General features: G+C 41.8%; 1 protein-coding gene across 2 annotated transcripts; it reads right to left on the bottom strand.

Moving 5' to 3' along the window:
- Positions 1-10: 10 nt before the first annotated feature.
- On the bottom strand, positions 11-20,727 carry ubc (ubiquitin C). 2 transcript variants are annotated; one of them, XM_083983669.1, is made up of 5 exons: positions 20,615-20,727; positions 18,043-18,305; positions 16,994-17,221; positions 4,063-4,293; positions 11-1,213 (listed from the first exon to the last, which is right to left on the bottom strand). In XM_083983669.1, exons 2-5 carry the CDS (start codon positions 18,296-18,298, stop codon positions 990-992), a joined length of 939 nt encoding a protein of 312 aa, XP_083839795.1. In that variant the 5' UTR covers positions 18,299-18,305; positions 20,615-20,727; the 3' UTR covers positions 11-989. The 2 variants fall into 2 exon arrangements, with proteins under 2 accessions (XP_083839795.1, XP_083839796.1); XM_083983670.1 differs by lacking the exons at positions 11-1,213; positions 4,063-4,293 and adding an exon at positions 14,203-14,803.
- Positions 20,728-24,507: the final 3,780 nt, after the last annotated feature.

Consider the following 24,507-nt stretch of genomic DNA (forward strand, 5'->3'; position numbering starts at 1 on the left):
TTTACAATTTTAGAACGGACCTTCGGAAAATATCGAAATAACGTTAGCGGACCTTGGGAATGGCGGTCGCCCCCCCCGAATGGTTTACCACACAAGCACATGTGGACTAGCCGGTCCCACAGCTTCATTTTGTCCATTCTTCGTAGCCTGAAGCCATAAATCTCTTCTTTTCCTGTCCCACTCTCTTAAGGGGAGTAGAAAATCTTATGTTCGTTTTTTTTAAGTTGTTCAGCGAACAATATACCACACAACAACTCTTTGGCATTGTGTTTTTTTGTATTGGCGCCTATGGAACACACTGAGGACTTCTCCTTTGTTTTCACCGGCGAGGGGGCGTGGCCTTTTACGTGACGTAGGGTTACTGTCTTCTGTGGCTGACCGTGAAAAGATGCGTGGTGCGTCATGTTTACATGATCCAATTGAAACTCTGAAGTAACGCTAAACCTTCACAATGGAGACACTTTGCACATTTATTCTGAAATATATGGTATAAACAAATATCTAGACTATATATTTGCACACTTATTCTGAAATATATGGTATATTTAATTTAATTCAGTTTATTTGATAGGGACAATGCAGGTTAACATAGTGACAATTCCACTCGTTACAAAGAAGTCAATGTGACTGATGTTCTGCAGACAGAGATTATAGCTGCTAGTTTCCAACTCCCGTCCCTAGTTCGGCTTTTAGTAGAAAAAAGAAAGTAAGAAGAAAGACATCAAAGTTACATAACAACACTATAAAATGTAAAATACATCTAAAATCATACCAAGTCATGACACATTAAAAATGCACACAGTTCTGATTTTCTGCTACAGCCATGCAAGTCAGCAGAGGAATACCACCGGTAAAAAATAAAAAAGAAGAGTTTTGCCTCGGAAGAAAATGTGAAGGAGTCAAGGAGAACTCGGATAGATGAGAGTAACAAGTGAGGCCACGCCCCCATGTGTCATGTTTATGTTTGATTAGGAGATATTCACGCAAAACTAAAGAATGTGACAACGAACCCCAGTCTCCTCTACATGCAGCACCAGGTGGAGGGTGGACTCGTGCTGGATGTTGTAGTGGGACAGAGTGCGTCTGTTCTCCAGCTGCCTCTCGGCGAAGGTCAGCTGCTGCCGGTCTGGAGGGATTCCCTCCTGGTCCTGGATCTTGGCCTTGATGTTCTCGATGGTGTCGCTGGGCAACACCTCCAGGGTGAAAATCTCACCTGGTGATGGACACACAGAAACTATCGTGTTGAAATGGTTTGATACAATTTAAGCATTTACACAGAACAATAAAGGGCGAGGCGTCATGAACTGTTGTGTACGTTTCAAATCAAGCGTAGCGTTAGTTGTGGCAGGCCATGACGTCAAGCTCTGAATCAGCAGAGCGTAGCTGTCATCACCGGTGCAGATCAGCTGATGGCTCAGCTGACTCCCCGTGGCTGCTTCCTACTGGGGAACTGCATTCAGAGCGCCGCTATTTAAACTGCTCTAGTCCGACGTCACCTCCCTTGCTGCTGCTGCTTCCTCTGCCGGCTTTTTTACAACCCACCTCCACCCCAGCTCCTCCTGTCATCTGTCATGAACCTCATCATTGTATCTTGTTACAGCCTGGTCGCACTGGACGCAGAACCGAAGCGCAGCGCCCTGGAGCGGAGGCAGTTTCAGATAGGCCACATGTTAACCGGTCTGCCTGGTCGCACATCTGGCGCTGTGGAGCGCAGTGCGCCGCCTGCAGCGCTTCAGATCGGTTCAGTTCTATTTTTCACGAGAGCGCCGTCTGTCAAGCTAGATAGACCAGATCTTACCAGACAGGAAGTCGGGCACAGAAAAGGCGAGAGAATCCGGTCAATTTTCAAAATAAAATGATGATTAAGTTGTTGCTTGTCCGTCTATAGCCTAAATATTTGTCAGTTGCGTCTGCACACGAGACACACACACATGTTTAAAATGACATGTGAATGTGAAAACCGAGTGAATACGAGTATGGGCGACTGCAGTCGATGTCTGACGGGCGCGGAGAGAGGAGGAGAAGCAGCTCCCAGTGCGACCACCCAAGTGCCCGATAAGGCGCACGCTCAGCTTCCGCGTGCAGTACGACCGAGGGGTTGGTTGCTCTGCTCTGTCTGGTTTTCTTTGCTGCTGCGCTCTCTGCTTGTGCCCTTCATGATGGCTCATGAAGGGCAGGAAGGTGCTCTTCCTGCCTCAGGCTTCCTACGCAAGCGCGTGGAAGAGCAGGGGGTCCCAGAACAGCATTATACCGCAAAATAAAACTTGTGCAAGTAAATAAATATTATTTTGACATAGTGGTCCTGACAGAATTAAGATTTTATGTGCATCTCGAAATTTTTGACTGTTTTTCCAGCTACACTTGTCTCATGACGTCAGTGCTGTATGTCATAAAGGTTTTGCAACATTGATAGAAATACAAAAATTAAAGGGCTGCAACTAACAATTATTTTCATTATCAATTAATCTGTTGATTATTTAAACAATTAATCGATTAGTTGTTTGGTCAATGAAATGTTGAAAAAGTGTTTCTCAAACCCTGTGGCGGCCGGTCAATTGGGGGCGCTAGGGCGCCGCCCCCATCAAAATTTCAGGAAAAAAGTGTAGACACAGTAAACATAAATAACATAATAAAAAGTAATTACCATCTGTTCAGTGTTCACTCATACAATGGGTTTTACTTTGACATGTGTAAGCCTTTCCATTCCATATTGAGTTTATTCTGGGTTGTTTCATACATTTCAATAGCGAGGGGCGCCGGCCTAATGAGTGTGTATGTGGGCTCTTAAACTTTTGGCTTCCATGTGACTTCATGCTGGTCTCTAATTGGTCACTTCAAGATTCTCCTACGGGCGCAGCTCTCTGCGCCAATCAGCGCGTTTGGGTCATTTTTTTCGATTCATGATACCTGACCTGTCAATCAAAGTCACTCCCCTGGCAGCGGCGACGTGCCTGTCACTCAAACAGTTACAGACGCACCCACGTGCACACGGAGCAGACACACAACAACAACAACAAGACAGGAGACAATGGCGGCCGCAGCAAAAGAAAAATCAGTTGTTTCTTTACGAATTATAATCCTTTCACGAGGCGTTCGCTGATAAAGGAGCAACCTGACTTCAAAATCCTGCAGCAGGCAAGTGGCCGTGGACGGAGTTACACGACGCTTCTCCGGTCTGTGTCAGGCCAAACTCAGCTGAGGGGTCCTACTGCGAAGCCAGTTTAGTGGGTTAGCGAGCTATGTTGAGTCTAAAGCCAGGCTCTCCTGTACTACAAAGGTGGCTCTCTTTTAACCCAGCTAGATCACCACGGTAACTTATGCTTAGCTCATAACCTGGTCCCATGTTCAGAGTTTCATCCTAAAATCGGCTATAAAGGCGCCGCTGTTTCACTATTTAACTAATTTTCAGCTGCGTCACTTTGAAAGTCCAGTGGAGCTGGATCAGAACGGGGCGTTTGTACGGAGGGAGAGATCAGCTGATCCACTGCTGACTGCTGTTTACTGCTGGATGTGAAGTTAGCAATGCTCTTTATTTATCTTATTTATCTGACGCCCCCCCCAATTTATTTTAGCACCAGCCGCCACTGCTCAAACCACCAGACGACATCGTCCTCAAATGTCTTGTTTTGTCCACAAACCAAAGAGAGACTCAGTTTATTGTTATAAAGGAACAAAGAAACCAGAAATATTCACATTGAAGAAGCTGAAATCAGAGAATCTGGAGCTTTTTTTTCTTAAGAAAACTACTCAAAATAATTGACGATTAATTTAATAATCAATTATTGTTCCGATTAATTGATGCAGCTCTAACTGCAAGTGTGTAACTGTGTGGTTGTGTCTAATCTTGTACTAACCCTACCTGTATCACACTGTCTGGTTGTTAATCAATGAAACTATCACTACTCTCCTCTGTCAAACCTGCCAAGGTTGGAGTGGTTTTGAAAACGCGGCTCTGAACTAATATGATCAGTACACATGTGATGTAATGAAGCTTCATTTTCATTGAATTGAATTGATTGAATTGAACGATACCATGTCGAACTGTAACATCTCTGGTCTTACCGGTCGGGGTCTTCACAAAGATCAGCATCCCTCCTCCCCTCAGGCGGAGAACCAGGTGGAGGATGGACTCATTCTGGATGTTGTAGTCGGACAGGGTGCGTCCGTCCTCCAGCTGCATCCCGGCGAAGATGAGACGCTGCTGGTCTGGGGGGATTCCCTCCTTGTCCTGGATCTTGGCCTTGACGGTCTCGATGGTGTCGCTGGTATCCACCTCCAGGGGGATGTCCTTACCTGGTGACGGAGGAACAGAAACTATCGTGTTGAAACAGTGTTTCCAAGCATGATACAACTCATCATTAATTGTTGGGTCCCACAGCACTTTGACACTACACACACTGACAAAGACTGACTGTTGAAACCGGTCTGCTACCACCTATCCAGGTTTAAATGAAGACATTGATTTCAGTCCTTTTTTGTAATTCTTTTCCATTGTTACAGAGACATGGTGTTTCTCTTTTTCTTTTTCTCTGAATTTCATGGTTGAACAATTGGTGGTGCCATCGACTGGTCATGTTCCCATGATCCTCTTGCCTTTCCAGGTGATTCCAATCAGCCTATATAAGGAGCATCAGCATGCTGAGGGTTACACCCTGAAGAAGGCTTCTGCCGAAACACATGGGCTGTAACCCACTCACATGTTTTTATTCGATATAACCATTGTGTAAATACATTTTTATATTATTTAAGAAGAGTGCCTTGGATTTTCCTTTTTTGACCAATGTTCCCACCAAAGAGCAACTTCGTCACATGTTTTGAACCTTCTGAGCACTCTGGATTTTTTCCTTTTTTTTTATGTGTTGGGTTATTTAAAATAAAGACCACGACTAGAAGAGCATGACGACTTGCCTCAAGTCGTCCAAGCCACCGCCGAGCATGTTTCTAGTTAGAGTCTGATGAGGCTGAGCCCGAGACCGAGACCTATCTGCTGCCTAGACTACAAGTTCCCTACTACAAGAACAGAGAAGGACAAGAACGACAGAAGTTTTTCATGTCAATGGTACGATAAGTTCAAATGGGTTGAGTATAGCATATCCAGAAATGCAGTGTTTTGCCGCAATGCTAACACTGAAGATTGTTTCATTAAGACGGTCTTCAGTGACTGGAAGCACATGAGCCAGTTTTCTGTTAAACATGAAGCTAGCAAAGCACACTGTTGGCATATAAAGAAAGTCACCAGGCAGGAGGATGAGGAAATATCCTCAATCAGTTCAAAATCTTGATAACAGATATGACATTCTTAGTCAGAAAGACTTCCCTCTTTTGCCCGCGCCCTCTCAACCCAGGTCCCCCTCTTCCCAGCTGTCGCAGGTTTCCTCTTCACAGGGTTCTTCCAATTCCCCGCCTCCCCTCCCTCCTCCACCCACTGTGCCAAAGCCCCCCCAGGGTCCCGCCGCTCCATAGCCTGCTTCACTCCTGCACCCCGGGCAGGCCCTGTCAGGCTTCCAGCCCCTTGTCATACAAGGTCACAAGACACTAAACCTGCCCCCAGTCACCCGGCCCCCCGCTCTACTCTCCCTCATCTCTCTCCACCCACCAAGATGGTTGTGGGTGACTCCATCACTAGAAACATCCGTCTTCAAAACACCACTACACACTGTCTACCTGGTGCCACTGTCACTTCACTATTAAACAAGCTCCCTGACCTGCTCCAATCAACTCCCCCCTCTGTCAACCGCATCATTATCCATGTAGGGACAAATGACACCGCCCACAGGCAATCTGAGGTGCTCAAACTTTTTTTGTGGTTGATTGAACAGCATTTCAAGAGTGCCTTTCTGTAAGACTCTGCTATAGCTGGTGTTTTATCTAATTTTGGGCCCGTTTCTCACCTGTCTTTTTTATCCAAGGTCTTAGAGAAAGTCGTTTTTATTCAGTTACAATGCCATCTTCGAAAAATTTCAATCTGATTTTAGATCCCGCCACAGTACTGAGTCAGCTCTACTTAAAATCCATAATAGTATCCTCCTTTCCTGTCCTCCTAGACCTTACAGCAGCATTTGATACAATTGATCACTCCATTCTCATCTCCCGTCTGTCCAACCACGTGGGCATTCAGGGTCCAGTACTGGGATGGTTCTCCTCATACCTCAGAAACAGGTCTTTCTCTGTTATGATTGGAGACCTTTCATCCTCCCGTGCCCCCCTCTCATGTGGGGTCCCACAGGGTTCCATTCTCGGCCCTCTTCTTTTTACCCTTTAGCTGTTGCAAACTTTCTGCTTCAAATGGCCACAAACCGTTTGTTTCTACGTGCCTCCGTTCCTGAGAAAAGTCAAGCTAAACATGGCTGGGTTTCACCAAAATCCCTCCTTTTTTTCTAGAAAAGGAGATAGAGCGTCTTTTATGAAAGGTGCGCTGTTTGTGTCTGTCGCTCTTCTGACACTCGCATTTCTGGATCAAAGGGCTCGTATAAGATAAATATACACAACAATTGTTGTTCTATTCACAAAACCACCATCGGGGGCGGGGGGGGCGCCACTAAACAACAATAACACAGACGCACCGTGCCGTGTCACAGCTTCTCCCCGCGGAGCGTGAGGGTCAGTCGGCCACCGCGGCTCGGGAAGACCGGTCCCGCCGGTGGTCGCGGTCCTTCTGTGGTACGGGTCGGTGATGCCGGTCTGCTTTGGCCCAGAGACCATCAGATTTTACCGCGGGAGGACTTTGGGGAGGACACGGTGTTGCTCGAGGTGAAGACCGGGCGGACTGTCGGCTGAGAGCTTCCTGTTTCTGCTCCGAGCAGCTCGAGCAGCTGGAGCAGCAGCGCAGGTGAGAGCAGAGCAGCTGCTGCATCTGCATGCAGAACTCCGTTTGCAGAAGCCGAGTTATGATAAAAACTTCCACATCATGAGCTGTCATGTGACTTTGATCGTCATCTATTTCAGTTCTCCTCGTCGTAGAGTCCCCAAATTTACATATAATGTGTATTAAAGTGTCTATTTTCATAATTTAAAAAAAAGAAGCAAAAAACGAAAAATCTCGTTTTTGGCACTCAACGCATGGGAACGAAAAACGAGAAATTACGTGGTTGGCACTCAATGAGTTAAGAGGTGAGTCAACTAACGTCAGCATTAAGTTCCTGTTTTGGAGGAAAGTAGCCACACCTGTCCTCTCATCAGTGAATCTGTGATCAGTCTCTGTGGTCTACTGACGAGAGAATAAGTTCCACCTGGCTTGACCAAGCCGCTGCTCCTCAGCCTGGCTCAGCGTTAGTGCAACCAACTAAGCCAGGATGCGCCAATCAGACTAGGTCAAGCCGCGCTTGCTCAGTTATCCTGGATTTCTTTATTCTACTTTTGTGCAATACCCGTTGTCCAGTGTAAAAAGCGATTCCTCTGCTTTGAATGATGGATACCACGTTGTTACGCACCCGTCTAGGGGCTGGGCGGAGTAATATAAAGTGAGTTCACAACAACAACAAAGCCTAACATCTCTGGTCTTACCGATCAGGGTCTTGATGGTGATCTGCATGCCTCCTCTGAGACGTAATCTCCGTGATAGGCCAGGTGGTTCTTCCATTGAAGATCTTCTCTTACAAACTGGACACAGTCGATCTTGTTTCTGTCTCCACCGGCTCTTCAGACAGTCTTTACAGAAGCTGTGGCTGCAGGACAGAACAACAGGATCTCTGAAGACCTCCGTACAGACCGGACAGCAGAGATCCTCCTCTGGTCTGGAAGCCATTGAGTCTGTGAGTGAAGCTGAAAACACAGCAGACAGGAAGTAGAGTCAGTCATGGCTCCCCTCCCTCCTCTACTGACTTGACTGAAGTTTACTGTGACTCTGAGTCCAGGTTTTAGTCAAACTCACCTTCAGTGTGTGGAGTGTCAGCAGGTTGAAGCAGCAGTGTTGGAGCTGGACTCACTCACAGGAAGTTGTTGCTTTGGTCTGAAGCTGAATCTGATCGTCATTTCTAATATTGAGGAGAAGTGCCACTCTCGTCCTACTTCCGGGTTTTCGAAACATGTCTCTGTCCATGTGGGGGCGCTCACAGGCGAGTGCAGAATGAATGGGAGTCAATGGGGATACACCCCTAAAAATCCACTTTTCTCTGGAAAGAATTTTTTGTCAAGTAATTTGAATATTATTATCAAAAGGGGGAAGTAATAAAATGCACTTGGCTGAATATTGGATTTTTTAAGTTCACTTTTCTGTTCTAAAAAGCTGTTCAAAATAAGTAAGTATAAAACACCATTTTTGTGACAAACAAAACGGATCTTTAGTAAAACACAGATAGCCTCACCTCTCACCTCTTGAGCCACATGCATTGTGCACACATAGAGCCCAAAGGGTGCTTGAGCCCATGCGCTTTTAGACTCGTATTAAAAAGTGCCCTTTTTGTGTTTTAATGAATAAATAAATTCTTGTTGTGCACAGGAATGTAAAAATCAGCGGTTTATAGCGGCGCAGTCATCTACTTTAGGCATTTCCTTGTGATACCGTGTCACGGTGTTGTGTGTGTCTCTCTCTCCCCTGCTCTGTGTTCATGTGAGAACGTTGTGCACATAGGCCTTGTAGGCCTGTAGCAACCAATAACGTAATAACAGCCAATAATGTAATAATTTTGGCCATTTTAAATGTAATAAAGCCAATAATGTAATAATGTGCCAATAATGTAATAAAACTTTTGAGCCAATAATGTAATAAGTTATTACATTATTGGCTGGTAATAACTGGTGCCGATAATGTAATAATACATAAATATGACTGCAGTTCTTGGAAATAAAAGGGTTTTTTACAGTTTTTGTGCAGTTTGCTAATTAAAAATAGGTGTGGATGACATAGTCGTCATATTTATTCATCCAAGATATGTAGGCTACTATCTTTCACCTCTCTCTCTCTCTCTCTCTCTCTCTCTCTCACTTCTACCATGTTTAATGATATGTTTGCAAACAGAAGAAGTAAACATTGTAGGCTATCAACAACCTCCAAAACATAACCAGACTTGTGTATTGAATGGTGTGTTTTTTTTTTTTTTTTTTTTTTACAGTGATGATAAAGCAGCATAGGTTCTATATTAATACTGTGAAAGTCTAACAGTAGATGTTTATATTGCTCCATACAGTATAAAGTTTTTTTTTTTTTTTTTTTTTTTTTTTACATTTGTGAATGAAAACACAAACGAACTTCATTTGGGTGTTCTGGAGATAACGCTAACCATCAAGTTCGAAAAATGATGGCTAAATATGTTAATTTAAAAAAAAAAATCAATGGTAAAACCAAATCAATGCCATTGCTCCTCTGAGCCATGCTGGAAAAATCACATTTCACATTGTCTATTCCCAATGGTTTGTCTGAGGCAGGAAGTTATACATGACTGAAACATAAACTGGCTGCAGACACCATTCAATACACAAGTTTGGTTATGTTTTGGAGGTTGTTGATAGCCTATAATGCTTACTTACTGCAAACATATCATTAAGCATGGTAGAAGTGAGAGAGAGAGAAAGAGAGAGAGAGAGAGTGAGAGAGGTGAAAGATAGTAGGCTACATACTGTATCTTGGATGAATAAATATGACGACTATGTCATCCACTATACCTATTTTTGATTAGCAAACTGCACAAAACTGCAAAAAAGCCTTTTATTTCCAAGAACTGCAGTCATATTTATGTATTATAACATTATTGGCACCAATTATTACATTTTCAAAGTTTTTTTAATACTAGGCCAATAACGTAATAAGCAGCCAATAATGTAATAACTTGTTACATTGTTGGAAAAAAGTTATTACGTTATTGGCTCAAAAATGTTATTACATTATTGGCACATTATTACATTATTGGCTTTATTACATTTAAAATGGCCAAAATTATTACGTTATTGGCTGTTATTACGTTTTTGGTTGCTACAGGCCTACTTCCATTCTGACTTTGAGCCCCGGCCCTTCTACACAAGTCCCTGCTGAGTCACACCACTGGACGGAGAAACTACAACAACAACAACAATGTGGGACTAGTGTGTATATATGTCTATGAGTGTAAAGCTTTTGAAGGACGAAGCAGAACCAGATGTTTTAGTCAAAGTGTCGGTGTGGACAGGGCCTGAGTCAGACTGAGACAACAGGGAGTAGCTGTCCTCCTGCTGTCCCCCCTTTAGTCTCAGTAGTTCACTCTGTCTCTTCTTCCCTCCACACTTCACAGGGACTGACACTCAACGGTGAATAATAATAATAAAGTTGTTTAACACTCACCTAACGCAGCTTCACCGTTATTCCCTCTGTCATCTTAAAATGGAGTCTGAACTAAATACTTTCACTTTCTATCTCCTCCCTCTGTGTGTTTACAGGAAACAGACAGGGGCGGAGCTACTATACGGGGTGGTCAGGGGTGGCCTGACCACTCTCTGGCCACCCCCATGGCTGGGGCAGAATTTGACAAAAGTTCCGCGCGCAGAGCCGTTTCCGCACGGACGCATTTTACTGCAGCACACAACAAACCTACCGCGGGAGCAGAGCAGAGCAGAGCAGGAGCAGCCACCAGCCAGTTTGTCATAATACGCTGTCGCCAAGCAAGGACACCTTTGGAGGTAAGTTTTCTATGACTTTGGTCGGTTCTGGTCGAGTTTTCTGACTTGTTGACTGTGACTTTACTCCAGTTCTGAAGCATTTCAGACACACACATCTGGTCTCCTTGTGGTACATTAGCGAATGGAGAGTCTGCTCTGACTGCCCTCATTTACGTTATATTATTGTGTGTATTTTGTGATTTTAGACAAGTCTTTTGCACTTAAAAAATAGACATCATTATACCATTGATTAATCACCAGCTGCAATGTTTTTTCCCCTGCACATTCAGCACACAATATCTTTTAATAGTGACTTGCATGCTGCTACTCTCTGTAGCAGCGCAACATGAGCATAAACACTCAAATAACGATAGTCGTGTGGTAACTTAATGTATTTTGCTGCTCTCCTTACCTGTCAGGCAAAATGAAAAGAAAGACAGGGGATGTTGAAAGGAGGGACAGTGGTGAGGACAGACAGGAACAGGATGAGAACACAGATCCTGTAGCTACTGCACACTGTGACTGCCTGCCGTTTCTGCCTTTTGTATCACCTATAATATCATATGTAATGATGTTTGATAAAATCATTAAGACTTACTGACAGTTTCAACATTTGTGTTTCAGACACTGTCACCACAGAACCCATGCAGGGCTCATCACAAGGTACAGTAGGTAAGTTATGCCCACAGCTACTGTTTACTTTATGTATTGCAAGTAATCATTACATTCTAAGTAACAATGCTAGGTAATAGTACAGTATAATTTAAACCCGACATGACTAAATCCTCCTATTAATATTTTATCGTGTGTGTGGTTCAACTGACAGGTGTCAACAGACAACAGACAGACCCACAGCAGGAGATGGTGAACAATGTAAATTGTTTTCTTGTCTGTATACGACATCCATTGCATGTCTGCCCATCCTGAGGGATCCCTCCTCTGTTGCTCACCCCTTGTCTATGACTGGAATCCTTATGTTGACCCAATTTGCTGGCCATTATTTGTGTGTGTTTATACTGTAGCTTGATCAGGCTATAATAAAACAACTGTTTCTCAAATGATGTCTGTGTATTCCTGATACACCAACAGAATGAGCTCATAGTGATCACTACAAGCGGAGCTGATCATCTCCCGAATCCTCTCATCACAGTACACTGTGCAGTTGTCTGTATATTGTGCTACATTTGTATAGTGTAGTGTAAGCATCTTTGTTACTTTACTTGCAGGAATAAGAAAAAAGTTAGATAAACTGAATATTAGTTGATCTTTTCCATCATTACCTGCGTTCTAAATATTATGGAGGTGTGTGGTTTACAGCAGGTGACCTAAATATCGCTATATTTTACAGTGAGACATTGCCACCCCATAATGATCACATGACCATCCTGGCCACCCCACAGAAAAGCCCAATATCTCTAACTTTTTCATGTTCCCAAGTATATTGCCACATTATATAGAAGTACAAAGAACAGAAAAAAAAGACCAAGAGGCACTTTTCACTTCTACATACTGATGCAACACGAGACCATACAAAGTCACACACTTACATTTCTCTTCTCCTCTGTTTCGCTCCCACCTGACCTTAAAGGAATAGTTCACCAAACAATGAAATTCAGTCATTATTGCCTCATTATTTTTACAGTCTATGGGCCCCAGGAGGGTTAGGGTTAGGTTCTGCAGGATGATGCAACAGCTCTGTTTAGTTTCTGTTTGTGGATCATTTAACATCTCTAATCTAAGACTCTTAAATTTATTAGTGGAGAACTTAAAATACAGGCCTGCAGTGCAGAAATGAGTTCAAGACAACATGACGACAGAAACACAGCTTCTATCAAACTTTTGCAGAATGAGCTTCAGTTGCAACTTAAAGGAACTAAATACTAAATATGAACTTTGATTTTGCGCACCAAAACTGCACAAAATTTTGCATTTAAAAAAAAAGAGTGAAAAAGACCAATCATTGGAGTTTTACAAACGTCTACTGCTCAGGCATACCGTACTTTCACCTAGAGACTCCATTTAAACTTTAAACAGTAGACACAAGTCTTGTGTATTAGTGTATTACTCCACGTTTTGATAGGTCATATAGTTTTTGATCAATCCCGGATCAATGACCATGATCATTTTTGGAGAAATTATGAGATTATAATGGGTGTGTATTGCACGGAATGTTCGTGTTAGAGTGCGTGACATCATCGGTTAGAGTGGGAGAAAGCCCAGAAAAACTCCAGATTTTTTCTCTTTCCACACTCGGCCCGGCCACAATTTACACTCCACACACATGATATTTTCCTAATTTGTAGACAAACTTGTCCTGTCACTCATCATGTGCTCAAAATATCAGAGAGACTTACAGAATTTAAACTTGGAGCCTCTAAGTGCGGCCACGTCTGTCTCTGCTCCTCATTGACTCCAATACAAATATTTTCTGAGAGAAGCAGAACGGATCGATGTTTTAAAACTGCCACCGCCTCCAAAATATTTACTGTAGAAACACCAAATCGTACCAAATTTTTCAGGAAGTCCTTAGAGCACCGTTGATCTGTGTTTTGTTCTGATAGGAGTTACCGTTTTGTCACCGCAAGCCTTTTGTGAGACCGGTGCAGAGGCAGAAAATCGCTCTTTTTCTCCACGTTTCTGTCTGTCTCAGCCTGCGGGGGCCCCTATCGCCGTGGTAACCACCTCAAGTTGCCGTGGTAACGTCTGATTCTCAGGCCAGAGCTCGTTAACTTCATAAACAATCCACCTGGCGCTCGTTTAAATGTTTATAAACAGAGACACAGCTAAATCAGACTGACACAGGATGCAGCTACTAACTAACTATGTGTCAAGTCAGTCACACACACACACACACACACTAGAGCCAGCTCTGGAAACTGTTCTCAGATCAGATTGAGCCACATTTACACAAACAGGTTTCATACAGTTCTCAGGTCAGACTTTATTTCTCCTGTTGCACTTAATTGACTTCTCTCTCAAAGCTCTGTGCTTATTATGGGCTGCTTTTTTTTCTTCTTTTTTTACTTTTATACCATTGCTTCAGGCACCTTCATCAGGTTTAGTTCAAGTCACTGTCAAACACAATCACACACACCAACACACACAGGTAACTTCATGTGATAAAAGTTAGAGATACACACACACATATCAGTGCTTATAGGAAGATGATCATGTGTCTGTCTGATCAGTTCTGTCTTGACCTTAAGATCGTGGGTTTGATTCCCATGTTGACAGAGATGGCAAAACCGGCCGTAGCTCCCGTGGCCCTCTCAAAATTTCCCAGAGGAAATTTTCTAGTTTTATACAGTCTGTGGTATAAACACCATATTATCCTGTGAAAACATGTTTTAACTGGTCTGTAGTGACCTCTACTGGTTAAAAACTAAACTACGCTGAGGTCAGGAGTAAAAACTTTTCACCTGTTTATTCTTCACTGATACTTTTCTATCGGTGTTGATTTTAAAGTTTAATTTAGATTACCTAGAACTTTTAAGAATAAATGTAATAACTATTGTGGTTTCCATTGAATTACTGACAATTCAACTTTAACTGATAAATTAGCTAGAGCCCTGTAATTAAATGTCAAAAGGTACAAGTTAAAAATAACCCATTATATAATAATGAATGCACACCGTGTGACAGTGAGAAGCTGTTTTATTAGTTTTGATCAACATTTAACAACATTTCCATTGATGCTGCATTCAAGGTCCCAATAAAAACAGAAGCGTTTCAGGTCTCGGATCTTCACACATGAACTTATGAAACTTGTTTAGTGAACTCTCGTTAATGTTTGAACACTTCAAATCACAAACATGCACTCGTTCATTTTATCATCATCACATCCTGTTTGTGTGTTTAACTCAATAAAAAACAAAAAATCAGCTGATGCCGTAAAATGTAACATGAGACCATTAAAAGCCAGTGAGAGCGGAAAAAAAAAAAAAAACCTCAGGAATGTTGAACTTTATTGAACAGGAATGGTGGTGTTGGTCAGGAGGAGGCGGCGATGCAGATCTTTGAGGAGGAGCGGCTCAGTTTCCTCCCCTCAGGCGGAGAACCAGGTGGAGGGTCGACTCCTTCTGGATGTTGTAGTCGGAGAGGGTGCGTCCGTCCTCCAGCTGCTTCCCGGCGAAGATGAGACGCTGCTGGTCTGGGGGGATTCCCTCTTTGTCCTGGATCTTGGCCTTGACGTTCTCGATGGTGTCGCTGGGCTCCACCTCCAGGGTGATGGTCTTACCTGGCGACGGAGAAACAGGAAGTGGTTCAGTGTTTACACAGGGTTCCTACATCTTAAGCCAAGTTAAATTTAAGACTTTTTAAGACGTTTTTAATGCCACTTGAAATGAAATTTAAGACAGATTCACAATAAACACAAAGCAAAAAATGTCACCACATACATAGGGTTAGGGACAATTTTACCCACTTTCCTATGTGGTCCAGGTAAAGCGACTGCTACATGAATAATTGGGGGAGTGACATCATTTAACAGCTGTATAGATGTGGAGAGGAGATGATAAACTAAAAGGACACGTTTGCTCGTTCGTATGTTTCCATCCAAAGTGATTAAAATAACTGGGAAATGCGCATTAAAAAGACATTTTCTGTGTGTTTCCATTAAAAGTACGGACTTTGGTGAAAACTACAAACTCGCACGAGTTTTCCGCAGCTGTCCTTTCAAAATAAATGCATAAAAAGTCTGGAAATAAAAAAACAAAACACTGACTTGGGAGCTGGTGGCGGTGAGAGATTTAGTGGCCACTAACTTCTCTATGTCGGAATGTTACCGATTATTTTGAGATTTCAGACCAATTACAATCATAAAATCCCACTTACCAAGTGTTAACATTTTTAAGACGTTTGAAATTGATTTAAGACATTTTAATGCCAATTAAGGCCTTGTTTTTAGATTAATGAATTCAATGCCTTTTAAGAATCCGTAAGAACCCTGTTACAAGCATTTGATACAATTCAACATTAAACAATAGGACGAATCGCCTTGTTTACAACTACTTCCGGGTAGAAAAACAGCATTCGAACAATAGTGACGGACGAGAGTTTCTCTATTTATATCTACTTTTTCATGTCACTATATCGCCGTTTAGACTAATCTGATGTTTGTAAAGTCTATAAAACCAATGATTGGACAAACATTACTATTTACGTGTGCACATTTTTGTAATTAGTCATGGTTATCAGAGATTAGCTGGGCTAACAGTTACCTGTTTAACTTTAATAACTCAGTGACTCAATAAACGCTCCATGAAAAAATATTAAATCCAGCGGATATCTGAGTTACAACATGATTGAGCTAACTGAATTAGTTTCATGTCGTGTCCGACAACGGGAGGGTTTTAACAGCTGACGTCCTGCTGTTAGCTTAGCTACCGCTGTTAGATTAGCTACTGCCGTCAGCTGTCCCTGTCAGCTGCAGCCACTGATGCTTTCTAGACACCGTGATTCCCCCCCCAACTGAATAAAAACACATAGCAACACAAAATACACAGAAATAGTAATGTTTCTTCAATCATTTCAGATTTGTCTAAACAGTGATAGGGCGTGAAAAATATGATATATAGCTAAACTCTCGTTCGTTACTATTGATCTCATTCAAATTACGTGCTGGTTTTCTACCCGGAAGTAGAATGTAAACAACAAGGCGATTCGGTCTATAAGGAACTGTTGTTGTGTATGTTCAACAATTAAGGTTCTATGCATCTCAAAGAATAATGTGATGTCTCATAACATGCTGAATGTTATAACGATATGCTTTTGCAACATTGATAGAAACACAAAAATTAAAGGGCTGCAACTAACAATTATTTTCATTATCGATTAATTAATCTGACGGTTATTTAAACGATTAGTCAATAAAATGTAAAAAAACATCAGTGTTTCCCAAACCACCAGATGACGTCCTCAAACATCTTGTTTTGTCCACAAACCAAAGAGAGACTCAGTTTGTCATAAGGAACAAAGACACCAGAAATATTCACATTTAAGAAGAGGAAGAAATCAGAGAATTTCCACCCTTAAAACTACTCAAACTGATTAGATCAAAATAGTTGACTATTTAAAAAGCAATTGTGTTCCGATTAATCGTTGCAGTTCTAAAAAAAAAAATTGATTTACAAAATACAAAAATGTGGATAAAAAGAAAAGGGAAATGCTTGTTTTGATCATTTGTTGTTGAGTTGTCTGGTTGTTAAATGAAACATCTCTACTCTCCTCCCTCCTGTCAAACCCACTAAGGTCAAAGTGGTTTTGAAAACTCGGCCCTGAACTGATGCGATCGATAAACGTGTGACATAATGAAGCTTCATTTGGGAAGTCACATCATCTGCGACACGGTGAAACGAGGCATCGAAACATCTATTTCTGCTTTGAAAGAACGATACCGTGTCGAACCGTTTAACATCTCTGGTCTTACCGGTCAGGGTCTTCACAAAGATCTGCATCCCTCCTCTGAGACGCAGCACCAGGTGGAGGGTCGACTCCTTCTGGATGTTGTAGTCGGACAGAGTGCGTCCGTCCTCGAGTTGTTTGCCGGCGAAGATGAGACGCTGCTGGTCTGGGGGGATTCCCTCCTTGTCCTGGATCTTGGCCTTGACGTTCTCGATGGTGTCGCTGGGCTCCACCTCCAGGGTGATGGTCTTACCTGGTGATGGAGGAACAAGAAGTGGTTCAGTGTTTACAAGCATTGATACAATTCAATATTAAACAACAGAATTTACACAGAACAATAAAGGGCGAAGCGTCATGAACTGTTGTGTACGTTTAACAATTATGGTTTTATGTGCATCTCAAAACTTTGACTCTTTTTCCCCCAGTTACACTTGTCTCATAACATCAGTGCTGTATGTCATAAAGCTTTTGCAACATTGATAGAAATACAAAAATTAAAGGGCTGCAACTAACGATTATTTTCATCATCAATTAATCTGTTGATTATTTAAATAATTAATCGATTAGTTGTTGGTCAATGAAATGTTAAAATGATGTCCTCAAATGTCTTGTTTTGTCCACAAACCAAAGAGAGACTCAGTTTATTGTCATAAAACAAAGAAACCAGAAATATTCACATATAAGAAGCTGGAATCAGAGAATTTGGACTTTTTTCCTCAAGAAAACTCAAAATAATTGACGATTCATTTAATAATCAATTATTGTTCTGATTATTAGATGCAGCTCTAAATGCAAGTGTGTAACTGTGTGGTTGTGTCTAATCTTACCTATATCACACTGTCTTTATATCACACTGTCTCGTTAATCAATGAAACTATCGCTACTCTCCTCTGTCAAACCCACCAAGGTTTGAGTGGTTTTGAAAACTCGGCGGCTCTGAACTGATACGATCGATACACATATAGCTTCATTTGCAAAGTCACATTATCTGCGGCACGGTGAAACGAGGCATCGAAACATTTCTGCTTTGAAAGAACGATACCGTGTCAAACCGTTTAACATCTCTGGTCTTACCGGTCAGGGTCTTGACGAAGATCTGCATGCCTCCTCTGAGACGCAGCACCAGGTGGAGGGTCGACTCCTTCTGGATGTTGTAGTCGGAGAGGGTGCGTCCGTCTTCGAGTTGTTTCCCGGCGAAGATGAGACGCTGCTGGTCCGGAGGGATTCCCTCTTTGTCCTGGATCTTGGCTTTCACATTCTCGATGGTGTCGCTGGGCTCAACCTCCAAAGTGATGGTCTTACCAGTCAGGGTCTTCACAAAGATCTGCATCTTGACACTGGAGGAAATTAAAAAAACACAAATGGGTCAATTGAGTTCATGTATGACTAATATGGTGGTTCCACTGTATATTAGTTATTCATCCTGATCACTTTGCACCCATGATTGATCCATTCTAGCTTCAGGCAAGGAGAGTGATCACATTGAGGTGGAGAAGTATGGACGGCCTGACGCTGGAGAAATTAACTTATGTTGCCAAAGGGAAACTAAAGAAGTTCAGAGTTATGGGACACTGTTATGCAGTTTCTGAAAGTGATCAGACTGAAATAAATGAGTAAATTTGATGGTAGCGCTTGTAACAACAGGACCACTATTGATTATATGTTTTATTTTAGTTGTTTATGGGTCAATGACGTGAGGCAACCCAGTGTCAAGTGGTGCAACTGGTAATTTCATAAAAATCTGACCTTATAGAGGAAAATAAATCTGGACTCAAGTGTGGAATAAATGTAATTCACTTGTGCAATCCAACACCATGTTTCTTAAACGAGATTTTCATAATTTGTCACATAATTTAGAAAAAGGTGCATCTTAAACGGCATTAAAATCTAAACAGAAACAGCCAAATATACATTTCAACTGAACTTGAAGTACACTTAAGATAAAATATAATTCCTTTATGGATACACAAGTCTTATTTGTTAAAAATGGTCCAAATGTCATTTCAACATGAATACAAAATTTACATTTTAACTCTAAATATTGTTTTGAAAGCATGCATCAATGATATTTCTTATTTGTCATGGACCCTGTTGATGGTGGGAGGAGGGATGTTCATAATGTTACTGTGTTGTTTTCTATGTCTAAAACAATAAATATATTGATAAAGAAACAAACGGTTCAATTAAAAATAAGATTAATCTGTTTTGAGTAAATAATCTGCTTCATTATTCATCTATGGATCTATTATTAACCCGTGAATCAGCAGAAATACCCAGAGTGCATCACTTCTCGAAATGACTTGTTTTTCTCATAGACTGTAAAAAGAATGGACGTAGCACCTGTGACGTCACCCATTGGTTTGGGGGAGTCTGTTTTGTGCCGCTACTACGGGGGTTTGAGCCGCGCCATGTTGGATTTGACTTTCCATATTTGGAGCGGTGCGGCCGTTAGCCGACCGAGGGCCCGCCCACTGGCCTCGTAGCAGCGGTCTCCGGACCTGTCACTCAACGGTTCTGCGCCCTGATTGGCCAGAACTTTAAACCTAATAATAGTAAAACGGTAGAGTTTAAAAAAAATTCACCCCCCTCAGAGTGTGTGCGGGGGTAGAAACTATCGGTTGAGACCAAAAAAATGAAATGTACCAGGCTGTAAATATGTTTTTTTAAGCTGTAAAATCGGCTATTTTAACATGGGGCTTGATTGGAGTTGCTCCCTTCTGGAGCCAGCCCCCAGCGACAGCCGAGGGGATTGCAGTTTTTTGAACGCGGAAGTGAGCTTCACTTCTCAGACCGACAACTGCCCCCTTGGTTTTTCTCCCACAGGCCCAAACCACGCCCCGTGACGTCATCAACCCTCTGACAAGCAACAAGTAAAAAACACAAAAACGAAACATTTTCAGTTTCATTATTACCAATCTAAATTCATGTTTTTCTGATGAAAACTCAGACTTTAAATAAATAGACGTGTTCTGGACTCTTAACTCTGATAAACTGGAACTAGAAAATCATTAATTACCCGGGAAAAACACATTTTTAACGGATAAATAATAACGAAACTGAAATAATCTTCATCGCCTGAGATGCTAAACTAAACCTAGCTAACCCGGCGACGCAGTTTAATTTTTCTCATCACTTCTAGCTCAAAGCGGAATAAAAATCAACTTAATTACCGACCAGTTTACTGGAAAAAACGAGGTTTGGTTTAATAAAAACTGTTTGTGTTCAGTTGTTTAACGAGACGTTTCCTCATTTGTGTCGAACAGCTGTTTGAGCTAACGAGCTAACGATGCTAACACAACCGGATGTCGAAAGAAAAAGCCGTTAATCGTTAAATTGGGCTTGTTTTAACCTCGACGTTTTCATACTTCGGTTATAATCTCTTGGTTTCGACGTATGACACACTTTCACTATGATTCACTTGATTTTTAATTAAATATTGTTAAATATTTTGGCTTGACGACGACGTTTCCTTGTAGCTCAGGGCCGCGGCTCGTCCAAAACATCTCACATAGTCATTCTTCATATCACTACCAACGGCTAAATTAACGTTATCTCAGCACACACACAGTCACAAATGGATACATGCGATAAAACGGGAGAAATACAACATTAATATTGAGTAAAATCATGCGTTAACGTTACTTACAAACAAATTGTTCCCGCTGTTGTTGACAAAGCTCGACTCCTGGTTCAGTTTGCGTTTGGTGGCGAACAAAGCGCCGCGGAGCGATATTTATAGTCAACGAGCCCCGGTATCCCTCCGCCGCCCCACCCGGCGGAACTAGAAAATATCTGCGAACTCACTGTTATCAAGTAATTCTGACATTAAACGGACAAAAAAATAATATTTTACATTTAAAAATATTAATAAATATTTATTTCTCCACATGTTTTGTTTTGTTACGTCTTTTTAGAATTGAATTGTTTTGTAAATAGGCTAATCTTCATGATCAATCTGACACATTGCACCTGTTCCTTCCTGTCTGTTTCTATGACACATGTTTTTCCTGTTTCACTGACTTGGTTCTGGTTCTGAACTGAACCACTCTGTTTGATATCTGTTACATTAATGATCTCCTTGTGTTTCTGCTCATTATGCATCTCTTTCTCTCTCTGTGTGTGTGTCTGGATAACACAACCAACCACAGCACAGGCCTTTACACACCACACACACAGACACAGACAGACAGATAAATGTGATGTATGAGTGTGTGTGTGAATGCTGCTGGTTCATTAAGCCGGCGTGGGCAGCTCTCACTTTCCTCTGAGTGCTTTAATATCATCAAGCAGCTGGTTAAAAGCTTCTCCACAGCTGAATTACCCGCAGCAGGAAAGTGCAGTCGTGGCAGGAAGCATTATCTTCTTATTAGCATTCACCACGGCAGCACAAGGAATCATTAGTACATTAAAGTGCTGTGGAGGAGATGGTGGTGGTTCTGGAGGGGTGGGGGTGTTTCTGTGAGCTCGGTCCAGACGGAAGAAAGAGGAAAAAAAGAAAAAAGCAGCTCCGTGCTGTGATGCTGGATCAGAGAAACTTCTCACTGTTTTGAAGGAGATTAAAGATGCTGAAGGAAACTGGTTTCTGCTGAAAAACTAAATAAAAGTGTTGATGAACACGACAGAATGACTCAGGTCAAAACATTTAGTGTGTGATTGTGATCTTCATCCATTCATTCATTCATTTATTCAGATAGAAAGATCATCAACTTAAAGGGATAGTTCAACATTTTGACAAATTGGCCCATTGCCATAATCCCTATAGTCATAGCAGTAGGTTCGTTACAAAACAGTTGTTTTAGAGGTAAATTCATGCAAAACCGCTGATGCACGTTGCCTTCAGGGACAGTTTTTCATCAACAGTCTCTGTATTTCCCTCTAAAACAACTCTGTGTGGTAACGTTGTGTTATTATCTCATAGCGTGGTGAATGTGCAGCTCACAACTTGTCCACCAGAGCGTTGTGGAGTTGTTGGATTGTGTATTTGATGAGTTTGATGAGGGAAACCAAGAAATCCCATAATGAGCCTCTGTAGCGTAGCTCTGAGCAGCTCACGGCTCTGCTCCGCCGTTCTAAAAATAGCTTGCACCGACAATTAAAGGTAACGAACCTACTACTATGACTATAGAGATTATGGCAATGGGTCAATTTGACAAAATGTTGAACTATCCCTTTGAACTAGTGCAGAAAAAAAACTCCACAGGTTTAACTAATAACTTCTGAACCGGCAGGTTTCACTCTTTTATAATGCATCTTTTCTTAAAAGCATCATTCACAGATTAAATTCTGTCCTAAAAAAGTACACACACAAAAAAAATCCATGTTTGCAGATAACACATCCACACAACCGACCAAAACCCACTGTACACAACCTGCTGCTCTGTTTCCCACCACTGTGTGGAGCTCTGAATGCATTTAATCCTTCATGCAGCTTGTTTTGTTTTGCCACACTTCTATTTGATTGTTTTTATTATTTAAATCTTCTATTTTTCACTTATAAACTCATTATTAGTGTAGTTATTGCACTTTAAAATAACAAAAAAAAAACATCTTACTTGTTTCTTCATTTGTAGCTTCTGTTCATGCAGCGGTGTGACAATAAAGTTCATTTTGAACACAGGATGGTGTTAAACCAACAAACAACAATAAGTCTTGGATATTTAAAAAGAATCTTTTGTACTTTTTATTGAAGTTTTACCTTTTATTTAGGGAAACTGTCAACGTTTTGTCTTCTCATAATGAAAATGTACATTAATCAATCTGCATAAAACGTCACATGTACAAGTATACGTCAAAATAAATACATCATCATCTGGAGCTCCGAGAAGTCGCTTCACTACAGCTACACTATTCACACGGGAGCCTCCTCTGCTCTCTGGTCCTCTGGCTTCTTTCAACCGTCAGGAGGTTCTGGGGCTCTGAGGCCGGTCCGGTCCGGTCTATTTAAAGGGATAGTTCAACATTTTGGCAAACTGGCCCATTGCCATACTCCCTATAGTCGTTATAGCAGTAGGTTCGTTACCTTTAATTGTCGGTGCAAGCTGATTTTAGAACGGCGGAGCAGAGCCGTGAGTGAGCTGCTCAGAGCTACGCTACGGAGACTCATTATGGGATTTCTTGGTTTCAAACTCATCAAACTCATCAAATACACAATCCAACAACTCCACAACGCTCTGGTGGACAAGTTGTGAGCTGCACATTCACCACGCTATGAGATAATAACACAACGTTACCACACAGAGTTGTTTTAGAGGGAAATTCATGCAAAACCGCTGATGCACGTTGCCTTCAGGGACAGTTTTTCATCAACAGTCTCTGTATTTCCCTCTAAAACAACTCTGTGTGGTAACGTTGTGTTATTATCTCATAGCGTGGTGAATATGCAGGTCACAACTTGTCCACCAGAGCGTTGTGGAGTTGTTGGATTGTGTATTTGATGAGTTTGATGAGGGAAACCAAGAAATCCCATAATGAGCCTCCGTAGCGTAGCTCTGAGCAGCTCACGGCTCTGCTCCGCCGTTCTAAAAATAGCTTGCACCGACAATTAAAGGTAACAAACCTACTGCTATGACTATAGGGATTATGGCAATGGGCCAGTTTGACTAAATGTTGAACTATCCCTTTATTTAACTACATGTGCTCTGGCCTCAGAGCCACAGAGTTAAACCAGCCGGGAGTAAAAAAAAAAAAAAGCCTTGAAGGCGACAGCAGGGCGTGAGGCGTTCAGGGACAGGACACTTCCTGTCGCTCCATCATCTCCTCTCTGACATCATCATAATGCGTCGTGTGTGCAGGTACAGCTGCTGATCTATAGGGTCGATTATCGATTGATTATGTCGTTATTGGAGGTTTTACTGTACTGTATGTTTCCTAAAAACTTTCTCAGAGTTTAGAAAAGTGTCTGACATCAACTGTTTTAGAGGCGACGATGACGAACAAAAACACAAAACTCACCGGCGACATCGTCATAAACCGAGTGGAAACGATTCAACTCGAGTGAAAATCTGAACTTTTAAAACACGAAAGGAGTCAAACTGAACCGCTTCATGTTCTGTCTGAAAACACCTGAACCGATCAATAACCGATGATTGATTTCCATCTGACATCTTTACACCTGATAAACTCTCTGACTGACTCCTTCACAATAAAAGCCTCCAGGAGCCACTTCCTGTTTGAGCAGAAACAAAACAAACAGTAGAACGTGTGTTTTTTTCTATTTGAACATTAAAAAAAACAAAGAAACAGAGTGTAAACTATTACAGTGATGTATTCAGGCGTCACTCAGTAAAAACCAAAGTTGATGATGAGGAGGCTGCACCTTCCTCACATTAAAGGACAATTCTGGGCAAATTCAGAAACTCAGGGCTGTATGTTCCTAACATTTTTGGTCTAAAAGAAGGAATCTTAAGATTTTCAGTTTAATGTCTCCTGTTTTGCGGTAGTCGGGAGCAGATTGAAGTTCTGCTGCTTAGGCTGTTTCCATCCCCTCAAAGCCACAGACAGCGTCAGATGGAGACTCAAACATGCAGCCAGAAGTTTATT

Source organism: Trachurus trachurus, assembly GCF_905171665.1.
Source record: "Trachurus trachurus genome assembly, chromosome: 12".
Classification (NCBI taxonomy): Eukaryota; Metazoa; Chordata; class Actinopteri; order Carangiformes; family Carangidae; genus Trachurus; species Trachurus trachurus.